The 24,737-nt window shown below is 42.4% G+C and overlaps 1 protein-coding gene across 1 annotated transcript in view; it reads right to left on the bottom strand.

The window, feature by feature from the left end:
• Positions 1 to 24,737, bottom strand: part of ABCA4 (ATP binding cassette subfamily A member 4) — a 106,718-nt gene that overhangs the window by 81,010 nt on the left and 971 nt on the right. The window contains exons 2-6 of the mRNA XM_083743151.1: positions 20,019 to 20,162; positions 7,267 to 7,360; positions 5,735 to 5,876; positions 4,537 to 4,673; positions 1,135 to 1,262 (exon numbers count right to left, since the gene is read on the bottom strand). Coding sequence (XP_083599277.1) covers positions 1,135 to 1,262; positions 4,537 to 4,673; positions 5,735 to 5,876; positions 7,267 to 7,360; positions 20,019 to 20,084 — 567 coding nt within the window. The 5' untranslated portion in view covers positions 20,085 to 20,162. The remainder of the gene's footprint in view (positions 1 to 1,134; positions 1,263 to 4,536; positions 4,674 to 5,734; positions 5,877 to 7,266; positions 7,361 to 20,018; positions 20,163 to 24,737) is intronic.

The raw sequence follows: 24,737 nt of genomic DNA, 5'->3' as shown, positions 1-24,737 counted from the left end.
TTGTACAAGCTTGTACCCTCTCTTGTGGGGGGACACAGTTCCTCTTTTGTGGCAATGTATTTCCTCTTAAGTGATTGCCTAGAAACTATTGTTTAAACAGTGTTTGCAAACCATAGCTTGTGTTCCCTGTGGCTGTGTAAACATCTGCTCTGACCAGCCACATGACTGAGGCATGGCTAAAACATTTCCTCCATCCACTCAGCTTGCATAGTGAAAAGCAAGTCTCCTACACACACTTTTTGGGGGGCGGAGAACAAAAATAGGCAAGATAAGCTAAACTTTATGGGCTTCTACTATACACCTGGGATCTTAACCAGGGTTAAGAGAACAGCAATTGGTTAGCACTAACCATGGTCAAACCTTAGAGTCAACTGATTTATTGGGTTGTCAGATATGAGCTCTTTTATTCTTGAGGCTACACAGTCCTACATATCTTATTAAAAACATTATCTTGCATGCCTTTGGGGGGGGGGCTGCCGGAAGCCTATAGGAGAGATGCTGCTCCATGTACCACCTTTTTCCGAGATGACAGGAGTGATGGTCAGGGACTGAGTCTTTTCCACTATGGCACCTGCTCTGTATAATTCACTTCCAACGAAGGCCCACCCAGGGTCCCTGTTCCTTCCTTTTTGAGGACTGGTGAAGGTGTTCTTACTCCAGAAGGCAATTCATTAATGATCTATAGGTGTTCTTTGACATTTATAACTTATTCCGCAGTATAGTTGCATAAACTGTTGCTGGCTGTCAGGATCATGGGAGCATAGGAAGGTGTCTTATACAGTCAGACCACTGGCCCACCTAGCGCAGTATTTTCTATCCGGACTAGCAGCAGTGCTAAATGGGTTTCAGGTGGGTGTCCTTTGCAGCCCTACCAGGAGATGCCGAGGATTGAACCTGGAAATTTCTGGAAGCAAGGAAGATGCTCAACCACAGAGCTACAGCCCTTCCCTTCAGAGCTTTTGTTTCTAGTTTTTTCATTCAAGGTGGCTGGTTTTTAAGCAAGTTTAATTGCTTTTAAAATTGCGTTATTTTATTGCCTATGCATTACCTTAAGAACCTATGGGTACTGACAGCAGAAAAATACTGTAATAATATTTACATGAGTGTGTTTGCTGCAATATTTACAAGACTCACCTGTTCAGGTCTGACTTGAGCATTCATCAGGTGGTGAACCACCATGTCAGGAAGACGTGCATCTTCACGCAGAAACTTAGTTAGGTTCTCCCCATTTTTCAGGATGTCCTGGATTCGTATGCCTCTTCCTGGGTGAAGAAGACAAAAAGGACAAGAGGTCTATTAAGAGTTGGTGCACCACAGTGGCTTTAAGAAAGCCAGTACAGTGGTTGAGCTTGAGCTAGAACCACAAATCCATTCCATTGCTTTAAGGAAACCACTGTTTCTGACTCTTGGGTGCGCACCCAACTCCACTGGCCTACCTCACAAGATTGTGGTAAAAAATTGTGAGATAATGCATGCCAAGGGCTTTGAAGGCTGCGTAGACACTATACCTTTAAAGCACATTCAAAGCACACCCTGAAAGAATTCTGGGAACGGGAGTTTGTTAAGGGTTGCTGGGAATTGTAACTCTGGGAAGGGTAAAACTACAGTGCCCAGAATTCTTTGAGGGGAAAATGTGCTTTAAGGGCAAGGGGTTTTTTGAGCAGGAACTTGGAGGACACTGAGTCCCTTACCTTTTAAAAATTAATTAATTTTATGTTTGGGGCGGGGGCTTGAATGGATATACACCAGGCATAGGCAAACTCGGCCCTCCAGATGTTTTGGGACTATAACTCCCATCATCCTTAGCTAACAGGACCAGTGGTCAGGGATAATGGGAGTTGTAGTCCCAAAACATCTGGAGGGCCGAGTTTGCCTGTGCCTGATATGTACCCAATGCCTGAGCCAAAAAAATCTGTAATCAATAAAGTTGTGCCCTTTTCTAATCCAAATCATTGTCTGCTTGAGGTTATTAATCACATCTTACATTTAGACACTTCCTGTGTGTGTGTGTGTGTGTGTGTGTGTGTGTGTGTGGCACTGCGACTGGGCCTGCAACCAACCAATAAACAAACAAACAAACAACTTTCATGGTGAGTTCCCCTACCCCCCCCCGAAAATATTGCCTATTACAATATTATTTAAAGAAGTTACAACTGAGAAGTTACAACTGAGGAGTTGAGACATACATAGAACAAAAGTAATCGAGATAGAGAGATTAATTTCCCAGAGCTGTTGCTCTATTCCTCTGCCTGCATTACACATCAGCTTTGTCTAAAAACACTAGTACTCAAACTAGTGGGGTTGGGTCCCCTTGGGAGAAAGTGGGACACCCGAAAGGGGAGATAAGATGCTGAAACAGGCTTTCTTCTCCCCATCAGCCAAGGTGTGGGTGAATCATGCCCTCTAGCAGAGGATCAACACTGAATCATGTGGGGCTGACAGCTCCCTCAATTGCCCCATCATTCTCAGCCAAATTTAGAAGAAACGTCCGCTTTGTTCCAACGGTGCTTCCTGATATGCCGTTTTAGGAAGCGCCAGAAACGTTTTGCTCTATTCCGCTGCCTAATGCCAATGCAGGCCCTATCCACATCGAAATCACTGCACAGCAGGAACCATGTGAGAATTGCTCCACACTCGTACTAGGCAGTGCTGGATTGGGAGAGAGGCAGGAGGTAGAATACGTTTGAAATGGAGGGCAGGGGGTGAACTTAAGAAGTTTGGGAAATACTGGCCTAAAAGAAGTGCATTCATTTAAAAACAAACAGCGTTTAAGACTCTTTATTTTATTTTTAAAAAGGTGCCTGAATGTGAAATGACAGTTGTATTGCACATTACACAAGAGACTTGGCATTTGGACCACGCTTGTTTATTTTTCTGAATGTTGAATGGGGTTGGCATGCTCATAAAATGCAGACCTGGGATTTCAAAGAATGGAAGAAAGTTCCAAAAAAAGGCCTGGAGTGTGGCCCTGGAACTGTGAGCTTCAAAGCACTTGAGTGTTTTGTAGTTTGGTGTCTCTCTCTTTCTCTCTCTCTCTCTCTCTCTCTCTCTCTCTCTGTGTGTGTGTGTGTGTGTGTGTTTTCAGTCACTTACTCAAGGAGAAATGGTTTTGTAATCTCTTTCTTCAGTTCACCTCCCAAAGACCTGCTTCCTTGTAGGGAGTCCCGAATTCCTCCAATTAGTTTCTCATGACCAGGGCTGGATTAATTTTTATGCTAAGTAAACTACAGAGTAGACTTCTCCCAAACAAGCAGGAGAACCTGCTGTGGCCCAATTTTCTAGGAGCTTTCCTAGGAGCCTACTCCTTGCAATTCTTCAAAAACCTGCAAAAAAGGCTCAGAATATCTGCATCTGCTCTCTCATCAGAGTGGACAGAGGTAAGCAGCCAAAATCTCTGACAGAACTGAAAGATTAGTAAGAATCTGTTTTCACATTCATTTTCACCATTGATCATAAGCCTGCAAGCGGGCAACAACCTCTTTAACAAGAAAAGCATGTCCTTAGGGAACAGTTGACCAGACATGGACTTTGTGCTGGTGCACAACCAACTCATGAAGGCCTATGCAATTTGTTACCCACCAAGCAGAAAGCAGCTCACCAGCTTTACCTACCCAGGGGCGAAACTAGACTTTATTTCACCTGGGTCAAAGACCCAGTTTGGCGCTCTCTGCATGCACATTTGCTTACACACACACACAGGCTGGGAGCCTCAGTGGCTCCTCTCTGGAGGCTTCACCCAGGGCAAAAATACCCAGCTAGCTCCCCACCCTCCGGTAGCTACGACACTGAACCACCTTTGGCTTGATGAGTTACAATGGGGTCTCCTGTAACCTGCATTGTGACAGCGTGCTGTAGAGTTGTCTGGATTTGATGTGTCACTGACCCAAAAAATCTAACTTGTGGATGAAGGCTGCAATCATGGGCAACGGGAATGGGGAGCCTGCAGCCCTCCAGACTCAACCCCAGCCAGCATAGTCAAAGTCAGATATCATGGGAGTTGTAGTTCTACCACAGCTGTAGAGCATCAGTTTCCCCATCCCTGCTACATACACACACACCAACCAACCAAACCCCAATAGCCGTGTATAGAATTGAACCGAAAAGAAATTACTGTGTCCATTGACCAAATGAGTGAATGGATTACTGCTGTATTTGCACAAGCTGTTGGCACAGATGAAGGGGAGTGGAAGGGTCTCAGGTTAAGCGCACAAAGGGCCAGGAAGTGTAGGAAGTGTGGCTCAAGAACACCGGGGAGGACCAGACTTTCACCACTGACCAAGAGGCAATGTCAAGCCCAAGTGAGAATCTGAGCCCATGTGAATTGTGGAAGCTGAGACAGGCAGGTGGATATGATAGCAGATGGGAAGGGAAGCAGCAGAGACCAGAGGCACCTGGAGTGAGGGACTGGGAGTCTCATTGCTGTGTCACTGGCAAAAACTGCAGGTTAATCAAGTTGAAAATGTGTGACCGCTGCTTATCTTCTGAGCAAGGAAATAATTAACAGCTTTTCTCCAAATGACAGAGAACTATTATTACCTGCAATCCTTTCGGGATTTGTCCTCATGGTTTCCATAAACTGGGTCATGGAGCGTAGTTCTTCCCAGAGTTGGCCCAGTTCTGTTGCGTGTGCATTCAGCAAAAGTTCTTGAGCATCTTTGTACACTCTTGCTAAACTGAAGGAGGTGGAGGAGCAGGAGGAGGAGAAAGACTGCTTAGTGTGGATTGCTGCATTTCCCAAAGGAGGTCCATATCATGGTGGCAGGCAGCATTGCAGGGCACATGTGTGGAGAAAGTAATCACAGCAGCCAGTTGCCTTTCCCATCAGACTGGAGTCCTCCAACCTGCGGGTTAGCTATGCTATGCCTTTTTACTTATGCCCACCAAGAGGGCTATGGAAAAAATATGACATATAACCCTGAGGACAAGATAGTACCCCCTCCTTACATTTACAAGCAGGGTGACTGGACAAGCAGTTGACTCTTAACTTCAACCCTGGTGACGGGGCTGTGTCCTTCACCTGACCCCATTACCATGATGGTCCCATCCACACCATAAAATCAAAAGAGATTAAAACCACATTCCCCACCAACCCCAAAGAATCCTGGGGACAGAGCTACAGTCTCAACACCCTTAACAAACTACAGTTCCCAGGATCCTTTAGGGGAGGCCATGTGATTTAAATGTATGCTGTGTACGCAGTGATACATATATTTATAACCTGCCCTTCGTCTAAATAGCAGAGTAGGCAGCAACAATATTTAAAGTCACCAATAAAAAACAGTAAGAGAAATAAGCCTGTGTCACATGAGTTCTACCTAGCCTCCTATTTACCAGTTTTTTCACAACAGAAAATTGGGTCACACTTTGTGAGCTCATCAGGGGGCTGTTTTTCATGCAGTCATATATCAGAGGCAACGTTAGGGAGCACAGAAACACAGAAAGGTGCCTTATACAAAATCAAAGCATTGGCACATCTAGCCAAGCACTGTCCACACTGCCTGACTGTGGTTCTCCAGGTTTTTAGACAGGGGACATTCTCTGTCTAATTTTGGGGTTCATAGTTAATTGGTCTATTCCCCTGGAGATGCTGAAGACTGAACTGCCAGGAACTTTCTGCAAACGCCCTACCACTGAGTTACGGCCCTCAGCTACAATTTCACAGTAGAACATGGAAGCCTATAACATGGGCAGATTTCTCCCCCTCCCCAAGATGCAAGAGACGCTGTCAGCTTACATAGAATTATTGTAGTTTGATACGACACCTGGAGACTCTCCACGGGTTGGGCTTTTGAAGCAAGGATTGTTCATATTACAGAAGATGCCCTGTAGCCATGGCAGAGTTCCTGCAGAGGGCATCGCCTTGTTTGGGAAGTGACCTTGATATGAGAAAACCGGAATAAACAAACATAGCTCAAACTGCTTACATAGATACTAACCAACTGAGCTATCCGGTGGCATATTAGATTAAGGCACATCAGTTTTCTTAAAAGGTTAATTGGAAGAGCACAACCTTCCCCAACATGGCCCCTCCAGATGTTTAGGCAAACTCGGCCCTCCAGATGTTTTTGGGACTACAACTCCCATCATCCCTGACCACTGGTCCTGTTAGCTAGGGATGATGGGAGTTGTAGTCCCAAAACATCTGGAGGGCTGAGTTTGCCTATGCCTGTTTTGGACAATTCCCATTGACTCAGCTGTGTTAACTGGGGCTGATGGGAGTTGTAGTCCAACACTTCTGGAAGGCACCAAGTTGGGGAAGGGTGACCTAGCATTTTTTTATTTATGCATTTATTTATTTAATATATACCCTGCCCCTCCTCTCAAAGACAACACAAATAAGAAGAATACAATGCTTAGGGGGAAGAATGCTTTCTCTAGAATAGGGAAGTTTTTAATATCTAATGTTTTACTGTATTTTTAATATTTTGTTGGAAGTCGCCCAGAGTAGCTGGGAAAACCCAGCTAGGTGGGCGGGGTATAAATAATAAATTATTATTATGGTTCACTTCCACAAATAGTACATGGTTAAAAAATCAGATTGACATCTCCTTCCCTTTAATAACAAACCAGACTGCATTCTGACCATGGTCAAAGACAATAGGCTGGTTAGTGAGCTCAGCTGGCATGTACTTTACGCCAATTATGTGGAAGGGAACTCTTTCAGGTGCAAAGAGATGCAGTGATGAGGGTAAAACCACAACAGTAGATTAAATGGGCAGAAAGGGACAAGCGTAGGAGTCAAGGGCAAGATGATTCATCCACATTAATCCTCTAGACCTAGTGTACTGGTGCAATATTATGGGAGCTCTAGCAAAGTATGTAATTACTTCTATCAGCAAAGCTCAAAAACATTATATCATGCCCATTGTACCTTTCTAGTAAACATTCAAGGCCCAAGCTACAGGCCATGGGAAGATTGATAGGCTCCATCAACCTCTTTTTCCAAAGTAACAGATAGGCGATGGTAGGGAATCAGAGCAGGCACGGGGCAAATCAAATGCCATCCTAATGATGCCACCTAACATGTTCTTTCAACATGCATAGTGCTGGGGAGCTCCAGGTTGGTGGCACTCAACCCTTACCCCACAACATGCAGGACTGGCTCAAGATAAACGTTGCTGTATCTGCTTCCTTGCTTACCAGCAGGTAAAAGAAGACCTAACTTGTTAGCATGTAACAGAAACCTAGGCCGCTTTGATTTATTCAAAGCCTAAGCAAGGAGTGTTGCATGCCAAAAGTTGTTTCCATTACCGATGATGCTCTTACATTCATGTTGGCGATAGAGTGGGTTGGTGCTCCTCAGCCAGACAAGGATAAGAAACAAGGACATAGGCCACACAAGTTCAACCAGAAGACGAAGCTGAAAAAAAGTTGGATGAGTTAATGATGTAATCTGAAGACATTGTGACTTTCACCAATCACAGAAGTGTCTGATAAAACATGACTCTGCCATCCCAGTATACAACAAAGTATTAATATGTGGCTGCTTGCAGCTCCTTGGCTCCTCCCTGGGTCTTTTTGCTGGTACACTGAGCTAAGTTAAGCCAAGGTTTGGGCTTAGCATGTTGTCTGAACCCAGACTCGTGGATAAGCTCTCTTTGTAGACTAACCATAAGCTGTAACCAAGGTTTGTTTTTGGTTATAGCTTATATTTATTGTGGAGAGAGCTTAACCACAAACCAGGGTTTAGATGACATGCCAAACCTGGCTCAGATCAGCATGGTGCAACAGCAAAAAGGTCTGGGAAAGAACAAAGCAGCTGCAAGATCCACTCTGGAAGACTGTACACTTCCACTAAGCGATGGTTTGGCTTAGCTTGATGGGAGAACAAAGTCTATGAGACAGCTGGAAAGGCTGTTCAATAGCTCAGTCTTGAGTGACAGACCAACCCATGACACTGGAGGCTACTCCATTAGGACAGATGGGACAATGCTCCATGAAACTCAGTCTTGATTTCTTCAAGCCCATCTGCCTTCTTACATATAACCAGTGCCTCTCCTTTGTCTTGGTTTTGCCATTGTAGATGTCAAAAGGAAGGAGGATGGGGACTAAAGGTAGAATGGCTTGGCCATGCCTGTCACGAGCTCTGGCTCCACTTCTCACTGGCTCTGGCTCAACCTACTGTTGGACTGCCTTCTGCCCCATCAATAAGCAACATTAACCCATGGTGTACACCTAAAATATAAAACATGAACGGGAGAAACTGGCTGCTGAAAACATGTATATCTCTACAGGGTCACTCATCAGAAAGCCATACTTGAGTGCACTCCTTGTTTAGAGCATGCCTAGCACTAAACCTGTGTTTGTCACTGTATAATGCACAAGATGGCCCTCAATACATCATCACAAAAAAGCAGAAATGGCTTTGAAAAGGATTTTAGCTTACTGATTTCCTCGGGTTTCTGAACCATTCTCCCTTCGATCTCTAGATTTGTAACCGTATTAAGCTTTTGTCTCTTTTTCAACTGCCAGGCTAGCAGTTTCCCACACTTATTCGCCGATTCGAAGGATCTTTGTTTCATTTGTTTAATTTTCCATTCCACCTCTTGGTTTATCAGTTTTGAATATTGCGCCTGGAAAAATTTCACTTCTCTTAACACATCCTTCGACTTAGGCCTAGATCTTAATTTTTTCTCTCCTTCTCTTATTTTCTCCAATATCTTCTCCTTCTTTTCATTCCAGAGCCTTTTCTTAATCGTGTTTTGTTGTATTAGAAACCCTCTCATGACTGCCTTACTTGCGTCCCAGATTGTTCTTTTTTCCACAGTAGTATTCAAATTTATCTCAAAATAGTCCTTTAAAGTTTTTTGGGCCTTCTTCACAATCTCCTGATCTCTTAATAAAGTGTCATTCATTTTCCATCTAAAAGAACCGGTTGTGTTAAGTCTCAATTCCACTTTCAAAGCACTATGGTCGGAGCAGGTTTTTGGGCAGATTTCCACTTTTCTAGTCTTAGGTGCCAGTCCTCTAGTTGTCCAGATTTGGTCGATTCGTGTCCATGTCAGATGAGCTTCAGAAAAGAAAGTCCCTTCTTTCCCTAGAGGGTTCTTAACCCTCCAAATGTCAACTAAGTCCATATTGTCTGTCATTTCAAAAAAAGTTTTAGGTAGTCTGCCGTCTTTCGATATGTTGGCACTTTGTGACTTATCCATATTTACAGACACAACCCCATTCATATCACCCAGCATAATGATGTTACTATAGTCCAAATAATCCAGCATAGTCTCATGCAGCTTCCTGAAAAATTCCGACTTTCCCTCATTTGGAGCATATATTCCTAATATCAAAATTTTTTCTCCTTGTGTCTGTATTTCAATCGCCAAAATTCGGCCATATTCATCTTTAAATAAAAATTTCGGTGACAGGCTCTCCTTTGCGTAAATCACCACTCCTCTCTTCTTAACTTTGTCCGAAGAAATAAATTCTTGGCCTAGTCTTTTGTTAATTAACACTTTTCTATGGAGCCTTGTCACATGTGTTTCCTGTAGGCAGATAACGTCCAGTTGTTCCTTTTTCAAAATGTGAAAGACTTTTCTTCTTTTTTCCGGGGAGTTTCCGCCATTTATGTTCCAACTAAGAAGCTGCAGAGACATCCTGAATCAATTGACGGGTTCTACAATGGGGTATCTAAGCTTCCGCCCGATCCCGGGGGAGGTAATGCTGGTCCTGATCCTGGTGGTATAACTCTTGGAGATGGTCCCGGTGGTGGTGGAGGCCAAGAAGCTGCAGCTCCTTTTTGCAGGTCCTCCTCGTGGTCGTGTAGGAACTTCTGCTGGTCTTCAGGTGATTTAATCTTTATTTTCCTTCCTTTGTAAGTAAATGAAAGTCCTTGTGGAAACTCCCACCTGTAAGGAATTCCGTTGTGTCTCAACAATTTGGTCAAATCTATATAGGTAGTCCTAAGTTCCAAGAGATATTTGGGTATATCTCTGTAAATTTCGGCCCTTTTGCCTTCTATCTCCAAAGATTTCTTAAAATGTAGGCCTAATATCTTATCCCTTTCTTCTCTTGATCTCAGAGCAACCAAACAGTCTCTGGGCTTGTCTTTCTTTACTGATTTTCCCAGTCTAAAGGCTGTCACAATTTTAAAGTCCTTTTCTTCCTCAATTCCCCAGAATTTGGAGAACAAAAGTGTCAAAAATCCCTCTAAATTATTTTGCTCCAGTTCCGGGATAGCCCTTATCCTAAGATTACTGTCTTTACTTTTCAATTCAACCAATGCCAGGTAGGCTTGTTGTTCCCCTACCTGCCTTCTCAGAGGTCTTACCTCTCCTTTAATTTCATCAACCTTTAAATTCGCCTGTTCTGCTTTTTGGTTGGCTTCCACAGCTAATTTGTAGTTTTCTGCCGTAGCTCCTTGCAATTTCTCAGTTGCCTGAGTGTGCTGCGAAACCTGTTCAGTTAATTTGCCAATAGAGGATGTAGCTTGGTCAATCTTTGATGTTTGATTGTCCACTTTTTGGTTTAAAACTACCAATTGTTCCAAAATTTGTTTTAAAACTGTTTCAGATCCTCCAGTTGCCATATCTTCTGCAGCAGGCTGCACTAGTTCCACCTCCTGTGCTGTCAGCACAGTTGGGACAGATGATCTGCGGTGATGAGTTAAAGTTGTTTGCAAAAGTTGCCCAGATTTTTTCTCTTTTTCTTTATCTTTATCTTTAGCTGCTCTTGTTCTCCCTGTGCCGCTCATTCCACACCTGCCTCTGTTCAAGGTCAAATGGTCTTTTGTCCCATGGGAAAAACAAGTCCCAAATATAAACAAAAAGAACCACAAAAAGTTTCAATAAAGCTCAATTCCCATGCCACTATATTTCCACAGTCCTATAGGGGGAGTATTTCAAAGTTTCAAAAAAGAAAGGAACTATTTTCCGCCATTGAAGTTCCTCAATTCCCCATATTGAGTTTTGTAATTCCCAAACACAAAAGGAAGGTTTCCAGAACTTCTAATCTCTTAAAATCCAGCCATAAAGTATCGATACAGGTCCATGCAACAATGTTTAATGTTAGTATCTCAGTCTATGCAACAATTTCAATCTCTGCAACAATGTCGTCAGTTTGACAGCAGTTTGACAGTTCTTTTTCTATGCACTGGCAGCCCGGTGACGGGGTTATCTCTTTCAACCCCGTTTAGCCCAGAAATTGGAGGATAGTTCCAAAGAATAAAAGTCTATACAACACACAGTTCTTTCCTTTTTATCTTCAAAATGCAGAGTCTCTCAATGCACCCTTTCTTCCACTTTTACAATCCCTTTTTAAATACTTCAGCTCGTTTCCGAGCCCTTGCTTTGATCTAATTAGCAGAGTCGGGAGGCGGACTTCCTGTTACTCGCCTCCCGTTTTCAGCCGAATTTCTTCAATTTAAGTTAGAAAATTTAGGTCCCTTACTCACGGGTATGTTGCTCCAATTCCGATAATTTCAAGAAGAAAGGTCAGCGCTCATCAGCAGCAGCAGCACGGCTTTGCTTCCACGAAAAGAGCGATGAACTCACAGCGCCGCTCCCCCTTTCATGTTCCGGAGCCTCTTACGAGGCTCCTTCCCCGCTTCTGGGGGGGCTCCAGGCGCCCGCCGAGTCCCACGGCCGCAGGCTCGCTCTGCCTGCGGTTTTTCTTAATGGGTCTCCGCTTTGCCGCAGCGGACGACCCTTTTTCGCGGAGCCCCTCTTCACAGCGCAAAGAGGACCGCCATTGCTGTTTCGCGCCGCCTCCGGAAGTCTCGAGGAAATCAGAAAGTGCTTCCAGAGGTACTTCAAAGAACTTTATACACAAGGGCCGCAAAAAGCCTCAGAGGTGGATCAATTTCTTAAAACTAATGGATTACAAAAAATACCCCTGGAAATGAGAACAAACCTGAACTGTAACATTACACAGCAAGAAATTGAAAGTGCCATTCAAAATCTTCAACTTGGCAAGTCCCCAGGCCCGGACGGCCTAACCTCCAAATACTATAAAGTTTTAAAGGACTATTTGATACAACCTTTGATGGAGGTTTGTAACCAGATAATGGAGGGAAGGAAGGCACCGGAAACGTGGAAAGAAGCTTTCATCACATTGATACCTAAATCAGAGACTGAAAAGACCCAACTTAAGAACTACCGCCCCATTTCACTCCTAAATGTGGATTATAAAATTTTTGCTGATATTTTGGCAAATAGACTTAAAAAAGTACTAAATGAAGTGATTCACAAGGACCAGGCTGGCTTTCTCCCTGGTAGGCATTTGTTTGATAACACAAGAAACATTATTGACATTTTGGAACTTCTACAAACAAATCTGAACACCAGAGCGGTTTTGATTTTTGTTGACGCAGAGAAGGCCTTTGATAATATTTCTTGGATGTTTATGAAGAAAAATTTGGAAGGGATGGGAGTGGGGCGGGGGTTCGAAAATGGTATAGAAGCAATCTATACAGAACAAAAAGCTAAATTGATAGTAAACAATGTGGTGACAGAGGAGTTTAAAATTGAAAAAGGGACACGCCAGGGGTGCCCTCTATCCCCCCTATTGTTCATTTCAGTTCTGGAGGTGTTGCTAAATATGATTAGAAAGGACCGGTTGGTTCAGGGAATCGAGGTCGGAGTGAAACAATACAAATTGAAAGCATTTGCAGATGACTTGGTATTAACACTTCAGGAACCAGTCTCCAGCACTAAAAGAGTGTTAGAATTAATTTCTGATTTTGGTCGGGTGGCGGGGTTTAAGTTAAATAAGCAAAAAACCAAGGTTTTAGCAAAAAATTTGACAGTTACAGAAACAGATGAGTTCTCCAAAGAAACGGAGCTGAATGTGGTTAAAAAAGTAAAATACCTAGGGGTGTACTTGACCTCCAAAAATTTGAATTTGTTTCAAGATAACTATGAGAAATGTTGGTCAGAAATCAAAAGAGACTTGGAAATATGGTCAAGATTGAAACTTTCCTTGTTAGGCCGAATAGCTGCTGTAAAGATGAATGTATTGCCGAAAATGTTATTTTTGTTTCAGGCCCTACAGATCGTGGACAAGGTGGAATGTTTTGGAAAGTGGCAGAAGGATATTTCTAAGTTTGTTTGGCAGGGCAAAAAGCCCCGAATAAAGTTTAAAATATTAACTGATGCGAAAGAAAGAGGGGGATTTGCCCTGCCAGACTTGAGGCTATATTATGAATCTGCAGCCTTCTGCTGGTTGAAAGATTGGATTTTATTGGAGAACACTGACGTCCTGGATCTGGAAGGGTTTGACAATGCGTTTGGGTGGCATGCATATTTGTGGTATGACAAGGCTAAAGTGCACAAATTGTTTAAAAACCATATTGTCAGAAGAGCAATTTGGAGGGTCTGGATAAAATACAAAGACTTATTGGAGAGTAAAACTCCGAGGTGGCTCTCACCGGTGGAGGCCAAGGCACGTAAGAGACCCAACATGGAGGCCCATTGGCCTAAATATTGGGAAATAATTGAAAAAACTGGAGACAATTGGAGGCTGCTAAGCTTGGAGAAATTGAAAACTAAGGTACGAGATTGGCTGCACTATGCGCAAATTCAAGAGGTATTTAAAATAGATAAAAAAGTTGGATTCCAGGTGGAAAAATCGAAACTAGAGACTGAATTGTTAGAGCCAAAAAGTAAGCTACTTTCGAGAATGTATAACTTGCTGCTTAAGTGGAATACACAGGATGAGACAGTCAAATCCGCTATGATAAAATGGGCTCAGGATGTGGGGCATAACATTATGTTTGCAGACTGGGAAAGGTTATGGAACACCGGTTTGAAATTCACGGCATGCACTGCCTTGAAGGAAAATATTATGAAAATGGTATACCGGTGGTACATGACCCCAGTCAAGTTAGCCAAGATATATCATCTGTCTGACAACAAATGTTGGAAATGTGGAGAGGCGGAAGGGACATTCTTTCATCTCTGGTGGACCTGCCCGAAAGTGAAGGCCTTCTGGGAAATGATCCATAATGAACTAAAAAAGGTACTGAGATTTACCTTACCTAAAAAACCAGAGGCCTTCCTTCTGGGCATGGTGGACCAGAGAGTGCTTAAGAAGGACAGAACCTTTTTCATGTATGCTACCACAGCAGCAAGGATTCTGATTGCAAAATATTGGAAGACACAAGATTTACCCACGCTGGAGGAATGGCAATCACAGTTGATGGACTATATGGAACTGGCTGAAATGACTGGCAGAATCCGAGACGTGGGAGAAGAAACAACTGAGGAGGACTGGGAAAAGTTTAAGGACTATTTGAAAAAACACTATAAGCTGTATGAATGTTAAAAAATGCACCTTTCAGGAAATTCTAGCTTCAGCAAATGTAAGTTAATGAAATGAAAATTAAGACACAAGAATTCAGAGGTAAAATAATGAAATAACTTTATTGTGTTTAATATAAAACATATAAGAATTGAGCTATAGTAAAATTGAAAATAGGGAACATGATAAAATGGAAGTTACAATAAGTTTTGAAATAAGTTAACAAATTGCTGATGCTTTATAAGACAGAGAACGCAGGGTTCGGAGGATGTGGGGAAGTCCTATAGACTAGATGGAAAAAGAATATGGAAATTTGTTATTTATATCCTTTTTTCTTATAACCACTCTTTATTCTTTTTTCTGTATTTCTGTATCTTTAAAAAGCAATAAAAAAATGTTTTTAAAAAAAATGAAAAGGATTTTAGCTTAGAGCATCCGCTTTGCATGCAGGTTTCAGGTTCAATCCCTGTCATCTTTAGATAAACTAAACAAACTCGTAGTTTGAAACACTGGAAAGCTACTGACAGTGATTTGACTATAGGTATTATTGGTATATGTTTCCTAGCTTCCAACTGTAATATAAAGATGAGAATTGTGCCTGCATTTGAAAACTTAGTGTGGAATTTACTATTTTCAATTGCTCATACGCAAACTGCATATTACTTAAAATGTGTAGCTACTGCCACCCTACCCTTCTGCTCCGAGTCACTAGGTAATAGATAGTTAAAACAGATGAACGATTTGTCATCCTCATGGTTATGGTTTTCCCAGCCCATCTCTACATCACTGGTTACTGCCTGTGGAGGGTGTGTGCAATGACTTCACACCACTATTAAATTACTGGAAGACATGATCTTAAGGAAGCAATACTCTTCCCCATGTATATTAAATGAACAGAGCAAGCCTTATGACACACCGGAAAAGGAAGTGCTCTGCATTCCAAGCACTAGCTTGTCAAAGTACAGATATCTTTCTCACCAGCTTTATATATGTTGAGTTAAGCAAGTTCAGTTCTGTATACAAATATTATCTTTGTTCAAAAGTTGATAAGGATGCAGGTGTATAAGCTTTTAGAGCTATGCTGGCCTTACATAATCATTTCACCCCTCATTCTTGAATATTAAAAAGGTTATTATATTAACACTAGTCCATTAAGGGTTAGAAAACAAATGAATATTCCACAAAAATAAAATAGTTCAGTGTCTGTCTTTGAGTAAAACTAGACATGACACTGACTGTGTGAATGCAACTGGATCTCACTACAGTTATTTTTGCTCCAGTCAACTCCTGGTTAGACTACTGAAATCTGCTCTATGTGGGATTGCCCTTGAGGTATCCAGAAACTGCAAAATGCTGCCACAAGGTTCTTAACTGGAATAAGAAATTCAGAACATAGTATGCCCATTTTTTGTCTGATCTGTTTCTGGTGCTGGCTTTAACCTTTCAAACCCTAATTGACCTGGATATCTTACGGAGTACCTTATGTTCATCCCCACATCTAGCCTTGCTCCAGATCTGTCTACCATCTGACCATAGGTGTCAACTTTTCCCTTTTCTTGCGAAGAATCCTATTCAGAATAAGGGAATTTCCCTTAAAAAAAGAGAAACGTTGACAGCTATGCATCTCACCTATGTGGAAAGCAGTTACAAGGATCAGGGCCTTCTCTGGTGGCATCTGTCTTGTCAAATGGCATTCCAGGCGAGAGTCACCAAGCCCTGACACTGAATGATTTTAAGTGTCTGTTGAAGATCTATTTCTAAAAGAAAGATTTTAGCTGACTATTTATTTTGTCTTATTGAGGCTGTCCCTTGCCGACATTTTTATTGCCGTTTTACGAGCTTCTGGTCTTGCTGCTTGTGGATTTTTTGTAGAATTGGGTCAAGTGCTGTTTCATTAAGACTTCTCCAATGCGATATTGGTGTGCTTTTGCTTTATACATTGTTATGTACTGAGTTGAATAGGATCCAGAATGCAGCAGTCTGATTGGTCCTAGAACAATAGGATCCAGAATGCAGCAGTCTGATTGGTCCACAGCAGCCACCCAATCCAGCTCCAGGTGGAAGGGAATCCGCAACCTGATTGGCCTACAAGAGAATCCCGGAATTAGCCAATCACGTGGGGCCCATTGTGTAAATAATGTATATAAAGCAGACCGTCTTGGGGAACTCCCGTTTCTCCTCACCACTATGAGCTGAATAAAGAGCATGAAATCCACTCTCGACTCCGAGTATATTTCATACATCATTATGTATTCTATTATTTTAAGCAGCAAGGTAAAAGAAAATAAATGTTCACATTATTTCTTAAATTAAAAGAAGCCACAAAGTAGTTTGAGGGAATTAATACACAAAGCTGCCACGACATTTGGCAAACCATATTCAGATCTTTGCCTCCCCACCGACACATAAATGATAATTACTCATGCTGGGGTTATCTTGCTACACTGAATACCCACTAATTACCGTTCTATGAGTTCCTTAACCACAACACTGAAAACTTAGACCAGGCCTTGACAAACAAACCAGTGTACAATAAGGTTACAATGCCACTGATATGCTGCCATACATGGGTGACGAGGTGAGCTGTCCTAGAATTATGGCCATCTGTCCACATTACTAGAGAGCAAATATGGGATCTTATGGATGCAAAGTAAACTCCACCACTGAGCTATGGCCCTTTTGCTGTGGATGGAAATCTGGTGGGTTGACCTAAGGTCTAAGATGCAGCCTCATACAAGGCATTCTTACGCAGAAGTATCTCCTACATAGGTTTAAATCCTATGCATACTTACATGTTCAGCCCAATAGAATTTAGTAGCAATTATTTCCAAGTGTCCATCATATCAATAGCATAAGCATGCATTAGGGTTCTCTTCAATTCAAAACACACTTATTAAGGAGTAGGTCCCATTTAAGAATGTGGGACTTACTCATTAGCTATCATGGCAAAAGATTGTGCAGTTAGCCACTGTTTTAAGGACTAGTCAATGCCTGCTGTCATGCTCAACAATCCCTCCCGCCTTCTTCTTCTTCTTCTTACTTCAAACTATGATGAGATGGGCCCATCAAGTCTCACACATAAATCAGATTTTTTATTTTTTTTAATTGCAGCAATGTTTGCCCGAGGCTTTCTATTCTCCTCCACTCCACCCACTGGAAATGCCTCAGCAAGTGTTTTGAGTTTGGGGGCTTTGAATGAAAGGACCCAGATGTTCTAACTGGAGACAGAAATCCTTCTTCCCGATGCCTCAGGATGAAAAAACAAAAGAGCAGTGTTTCAAATTGCCCCATTCAGAATCACTTCCTCTTCGCTGTGTTTCTCACGTACAGTAATTGGAATGCCCTCATATAATATAAACCTTGGAGGCTCTGGCGCTGCGAAAGGTGCTCTGAGCTTTCCCGCCTGATTCAGCAAAATGCCAGAACCCAGTGACTTTTCTGGATCGGATCCAGTATCTTAAAACATCTCAAGACACACAAAAAAGGTCATCTTGATGAAAAAATAAGGTCAAGGCCAGGAATTTGAAATGTTCTTTTGGAAGAGGGGAAAGGAGGGAGGTTAACAGCTTGAGGCTTCTTAGAAATGCTGCTTGTCAATGCTTTCCACACTGTATCACCAGGAAGCATGATCAGAAATCCTGAGCAGTCTTTACAAAAAAGAAAAGAAAAGAAAAGAAAGATGGCTCCCTTCCTTCTCCACTTTTCAAGTTTCAACTTTGTTTTATATTTGTGTGTGTGTGTGTGTGTGTGTGTGTGTGTTCGTCCGTGCCTTCCAAGCCCACACCCCAAGCCCACTAAATGCCACTCCATAAAATGAGAAATCTTTGGTTTAAGATCTCACGGAGCTTGAGACTAAACAATACTAGAAACAATCATTTTGCAGAATTCTTAGCTGCCATTGGACACCACTATTAAATACGTGTTGAGGCCTAAATGAAATTTTGCACGCGAGATCCATTATTGCAGAGATGGGCAGAAAGTAGGCAAGATCAGCTCTCTGCGTGATTTGTAAGATATTACAGAATTGTAAGAGTTGGAAGGGGCCATGAGTCCAATCCCCTGCAATGCGGGAATCTCTTGTCCAATGTGGGGCTCAAACCCAGGACCCTAAGATTATCAGTCTCATGCTCTACTGCCTGAGCCATCTCAGCTGAAGCACCAAGAATTTCCAATGTGCTGTTTTTAAAACGACAGCAACAACCTTTTCTTTTTATCTTTCCAATTAGGCTGCTGAAACGAATAACTATTTTTGGGGGAGGGGGTGACTAGGAAAGGATCAGTTCTGGTACTGAAATCAAATTCCTGAGCATCTGTTCTGCTAACTTAATTGTAGGGCTTCTCCAAAATAGCCAAGTTTATTGGACACGTGGAGCTGACATACTGAGCCAGAACCTGCATCACCTAGTCCAGAACTGCTCTGCTCAGGCACTGATTGCTGCTCCAAGGTCTCAAACAGAGGTCTTTCCAAGCCCTGCTATTTAAGAGCTGTTGAAATTGGTGATGCCAAGGAATGACTCAATCCGGAATCTGCTATATATAAAGCAGAGATGGGAAACCTATGGCCCTACGGATGTTATTGACTCCCAGCTCCCATCAGCCCCAACCAACATGGCCAAAAGGCAAAAGTAATGGGAGCTGAAATCTAACAGCATCTGAGAGAGAGGTGGCACAGGACCCCCATCTCTGACGTAGGGCATGTGTTTGCTATAAAGCGACTCTCCTTTAAACCCTGGCCTTCCTAGTTTTCTGACAACACCAGCTGTGGGAAGCTCATTATTAGCTGATTGCTCTCAATGGGGATCTGGATGCACATAAAAGAATGCCTATAGCTCAGTGACTCCCAAACATTTCTCCCTGTGGACCGCTTGGAAGTTTCTGAGAGTCTTGGCAGACCATGGGATGATTTTGCTGCCTGTTGTAGCCATTGTAATGTGCTATTGCTAGATGCTCTGTGCTTTTCAATTGCTTCTTTTCTTATGTGTTGTGCTTTATTGTATTAGCATTTGAATCCCACACAATTAAAATCAATATGGATATTCAGTGTGAGGGATCGAATATCCACACCCTGTCTTCAGGTACAAATCACAAACACACTGCAGGCCCTCTAAATTAAAATTGTGGACCACTGGTGGTCCACATACACCAGTCTGGGAGCCCCTGATCTAGCTAGCTCCATGAGACTCAGGTGAACATTGTGATGTGGACAGAGATGGTGCATGCACATGCTCTCCCTCTGTGTGTGAATTTCCTTTTCTGGAACAAGGCACATTTGCCTACATTTGCAGTTGAGGGTTCTGTAATTTAGCCCACAGTCTCATGGGATGCCTGCTTTCGAGTTGAGGTGCTTTTGTAGCAAGTTCCTGATCTCTGAAGAACCAAAGCACAATAAAAGATTTCAAGTATTTTGGACATTTGCTTCCTGTAGCAAAAGTCCATTTATTTTTATCTTCACAGTACTGTGTGCCACTAGATTCTCATGTAAGCATAGCTAGACCTCAAGGGGAAGTGAATCCTAGTCACCACTTCCTCTGTTGGTGGGGGCTGGTATTCTTCCTCATTGAGACTTTTAGTGACAAAACAGTCCAGTATGTTGAGTTTGTTGTCGCTGTCAGAAAACTCAACACCATGAACCTGATTCTAAAATGTACTTTGTAAAAATATCCTAGGAACAGAATGCATTAACTAACTCAGCACATCTCAGCAAAAGCCCTGAGCAAATGAACTGATTTTAATTTCTCTTGAGCAAACTAAACACAGTCTCTCTCTCCTTCCCTCTGGCTTACCTTCTGCCTTTTTCTCAGTATCCAGTTTTTCCATAGCAGAAGCCTGACCTGTCTGAGGAAACTCATTCTTCTTATGCATTGGCAGCATCCCAGACTTGGAGAATAGAAATCCTTTGCTGTTATCTTCTTGCAGACAGCTGAATCCTGAAAAAGAAGTGAGCTTATAAGCAGATGTTCCTGAATGGCTGTAGAACTGCAGGCTGGATTTCATTTTGTTTTGTCAAACTCAGCTATGAACCAAACTCCAGCTGAGCCAGAAGTTGGAAGCTGATAGTACTTTACGCAGCGAAACTGTGTGATCTGGAATGGCCAACTCTGCGCTTGTATCTGTGTGGTGTCAGGAGTAGGATTAATAACAAATTGCTCTCAAACTTGGGTCTCCAGCTGTTGTTGTACTACAACTTCCATCATCCCTAGCTAGCAGGATCAGTGGTCAGCCATGACAGGAGTTGTGGCTCAGGAACAACTTGAGACCCAAGTTTCAGAAATACTGTCTTCCATACCGCTTCTAGTTAGAGACTGTAATAATTGGCTTGTTGGATCAGCTGAAGTCTATCTAATCCTACATACTGTTCCCTTTTCTGAAGCCAATCAGATGCCTGTGAATGCTCACAAGCAGCATGCTCTCAGAGTCTAGTCTGAACATAAATCTAGGGGAATATTTTTCAATGAAAAGGAATGGTGCCCCATGGACACCTCTGAAGGGATGATGGGAGTTGTAGTCCAGCAATATCTGGAGGGCTACAGGTCCCATCCCCCCGGGCCTAAGGCCGCAATACACAGTTGACCTAAAGTAGCTACAGAAATCTATTGAGAGTACTTGTTTTTGTGGCTGGTCAGGAAGGAATTTGCTAAACTGCTGATCTAGGAAAGTCCCAGGCATCTGGCTGACCAAAAATTGGCTCCTATGAATTAGAATAATCTTTCAGCTGTTTGTAGGACTCTATGCTGGCTCTTAAAAGTGCTATAATACCCACCAGACATTTCTTCTCTCTAGTAATGATCACAGAAATCCTGCTTAACTTTTTTATGCTCATGTTGATCAATAATCATCCCTCCAATTGCTTGTTCTAGATTTGCAGAGTAAATACCTGTTCACAACCCTTAAACTGCTAGCTCACCACCCCCTCACTTTTTCACCATTATAGTGCCATTCAAGTCACAAGGCTGGGTGGTCTCCATCTATCTATATGTCATCTTTATCACCACAGACACGTTTTCTAGACATCCTAGAAGACAAATCTTAAATTGGACCATGGGAAAACATATTTTCCTCCCGACTGCTCTTGTGAAACAATGTTGGGCTCCCGAGAGAACAGTGTTCAGATTTGAGGCATGGCAATCTGAATACGTTAACTGTGTCTTCAGTAAATCAAATGTAAAGGTAAGTTTAGAAAGTGTGTCTCCTCCTTCAGCAGACTGTGGCCGCATCTGACATATGGGATTAGACAGGACAAAGATCTTCCTTAATTAAATTGTAAATCTGATTTGGAGAAGTGGGGGCTGGCTTGTTGCTGTTACCACACACCTAGGCGGTGTCTGTGACCTATTTCTGCTTTGGATAAAACAAGTGGGATTTCTGAGCTCAGCAGTGCCTGGGTTTGTTTGTTTTTAAATGAAGATGTAAATAAAAACATCCAACGAGGCACCAAGTATTTGAATTCACTACTTCCTAATTATACTGGGCAGGTAGCCCAGCAACTTACACAAGATGCTGATTTCACTTCAGTAGATAGTTTTGTTATCTACTTTGTCTTTGGAGATGTCTCTCCCTTGCACACAGATATATATTATATCCCACTTCCCAAGATGTCTACTGTAAGTATGTGTCATAATTTGCTGTGACTAACTGCTAAACCTAGGCTATTTCTGACCAAGTTTCATGGGGCAAAATAATTCTAGGTCAGGGATGGGGATTTTGCAGGCCTCCAGGTGTCACTGGACTTCAACTCCCATCAGCCCCAGCCAGCACGACCAATGGCAATTAGGAGAGCTGAAGTCCAAGAATAGGTCCTCCATACCCTCCAACATTTTTCCAATAAAAATAGGGATGTCCTATTATATTTATTATTATTATTATTATTATTATTATTATTATTATTATTATTATTATTATTTTGCCCCAGTCACTCTGGGCACCTTCCAATATCAAACATAATAAAACATTTAAAGGGCTGCCTTGAGGGGTCAGGTAACTCCATATCCTCCAACATTTCTCAGATGAAAATAGATGGCTTCTGTAAATCCAGAACTGTCACTGAAAAATAGGGACATCCCTGGGCTAGACACTCAACGTTGACATTTTGCACAAACTGCATGCCATAGAGTTCCTGCAATATTTGAAGACCCTCCTCCAGAGCACCATTAACAAGTGGCATTTTACTAGCATATAGTAGCAATTTAGCATTTAGAAAGCCATTTTTAGAAATGAGATTTGAGTCAAGTCATTCTTGGCTCAAAAGCTTTGTGTGAGGCAGAGTGGCCATTTACACATTTCTTGCTTGGAGGGCGAGTTAGACCACCCAAAAAAACAAAAAACAAAACCCCACACAGGTTTTCATAAAATGTACAACTGCTCATTTATCTGTAAAGATGAACATTCTGAAACAATTTCCATAATTTAAAGATAAATACAAGATAACTCACCATACTGTGGAAGAACAGAAAAAGAGCTTTGCTGAACCAGGCCAAAGGCCTAGCAAGCCTAGAAGCCTTTTATCACAGTGGCCAACCAGACGCCTGTGTGGAAACTAAGTACAGTACTAATTCTCTCACCTGTGACTCTCAAGCGAGTGATATTTAAAGGCATAGCTCCTTTAGCAATGGAGGCCATAATGTTGTAACCAAGTCACCTGTGAGCCTCACTTCACTGCCAAAATGGTGCTGTGAGGGGTGGCTTCAAGACCGCAGCTTATCCCTCCTTAGGGTTCTTTTTATCTTTACTCCTCACTTGGGCCTGATAGCCCTTCAAAGAGAATACTCCTTTTCAGTGCTTTCCTCCCCTCCTAAAAAAATGTTTAGAGGTACTCTCATTTTGACTCACCATTTTATAGTTCAGATGGGGGGAAATAAATACAGTTAATGGACAAAAGTACATAGATTCACTAACTGTTTAGGGGTATGCGTACCCCTGCATGCCCCCCAGAAAAAAAACACTGCTTTCAAATAGAATAGATCCCTTTCAAATTCTGTAAAGGGATCAATTCCAGCTAGTGGGCTGCATGCTAAAGTCCCCCCTTCCTCACAGATCCTCTTGGGACCTCTTGCTAGTTCCTCTGCCCTCAGAGGCTCAGGGTAGGGGTGGCCTGGGAGAGGGCATTCTTTGTGGTGGCTTCTTCATAATACAGCTTCCGGAAGATTCCAAAGATGCACCTCTTTATCCTGCCTTTTGACACTTGAGGTGTATATATTTTTAGATCCCACCTTATTTTTTTAATTATTGTAAGTTGCTTTAGACCATTTTTAACATTGCTTTGATGTTGGAACCCATCGTGGGGCCTTAAGGCAAAGGGTGAGAAATCAGTAAATAATCATCTGAACCTGTGCCTTAATTAGGGGCGGGATAGATGTGGCCTTTCTTCCCAACTTTGTGACGACCCCTTAGTTTGTTTTTGGAAGTCTATGTAGGCATGATTCGGCTAAAATTGCGAGGAAGCAGAGAATGGGGGCTTGTACATTCATTTATTTACCCACCTTCTCCAGCTCCCAATATCTAAACATAGTTTGGAGGTGCGGAAACATGGGGTCAAATGCAACATTGCACTGATGTAAATTCTTTGATTTGGTTGTGCATTTTTTATGTTTTATTTTATGACTACTTTTGTTATGCTGTAGTTATGTATTTTTTCATGTTGTAGGCCACCGTATGGTGTGGAAAGGTGCCACACAAATAAAATTATTTATCTATATGTATGCGTGTAAAATGAGAGTAACCATTGAGAGCTTGTATTTAGTGGCTAGAACTGAGGAGAGCTTGTTGTTATATCAGATTGGGGCAGCAGAAGCAGCACCTAAAACGTTTGTGACCTTCATTAATTGGAACAAAGATGCCTCTTGTTTTCACAACTGTGGCCCTCCACAACTTGTGGCCCTCCAGATGTTGTTGGACTCCAATTCCCATCAGTCTCAGCCAGAATGGCCAATGGACAGGGATGATGGGAGTTGCAGTCCAACAACACCCACAACTTTCCTCACCTTGACCTATGGGTAGCATTTTGCTAGGTTAATGTTATCACTGACATGTAGCTAGCCAGCCAAATGGGCCCGAGGGCATGTCTTCATTCAGCCATGTCTGCATCCCATTTTGGCATAGGGAAACTATCACACGTTTTTAAATGATTGACATATAAAGCTAAATGTGGTTCAGCAAGTAATCTGTACTGCTCTAGGTCACACATGGTTTTAGGAACAATGGGGTGAACTTCTCCAGTACCAGAGGCAAGAACTGACCATCTTCAAACGTCATGCATTCTTTTCAGATGAAGGAATACTGGCACTGGAAACTTTTCAAACAGCTGTAACACAGTGACATGGTGACCTGTAACTACTAACATCTTTTATTCTAAAGGTTCAGAAACTAGTGTGGAAAGGTTGCCAAAACCACCTGGATTCACGCCACGACTTGGGTCCAGGATGCACTGGGCAGCTTTTGGCAGCCACTACCCTTACCTTCTCAGGTATGCTGTACACTCAAATGCTAAATTAAATTCATCAAATGCT

The sequence above is a fragment of the Podarcis gaigeae genome (assembly GCF_964106915.1).
Source record: "Podarcis gaigeae genome assembly, chromosome: 6".
NCBI classification, from domain to species: Eukaryota; Metazoa; Chordata; class Lepidosauria; order Squamata; family Lacertidae; genus Podarcis; species Podarcis gaigeae.
This window is presented reverse-complemented; position numbering and strand designations above follow the sequence as displayed.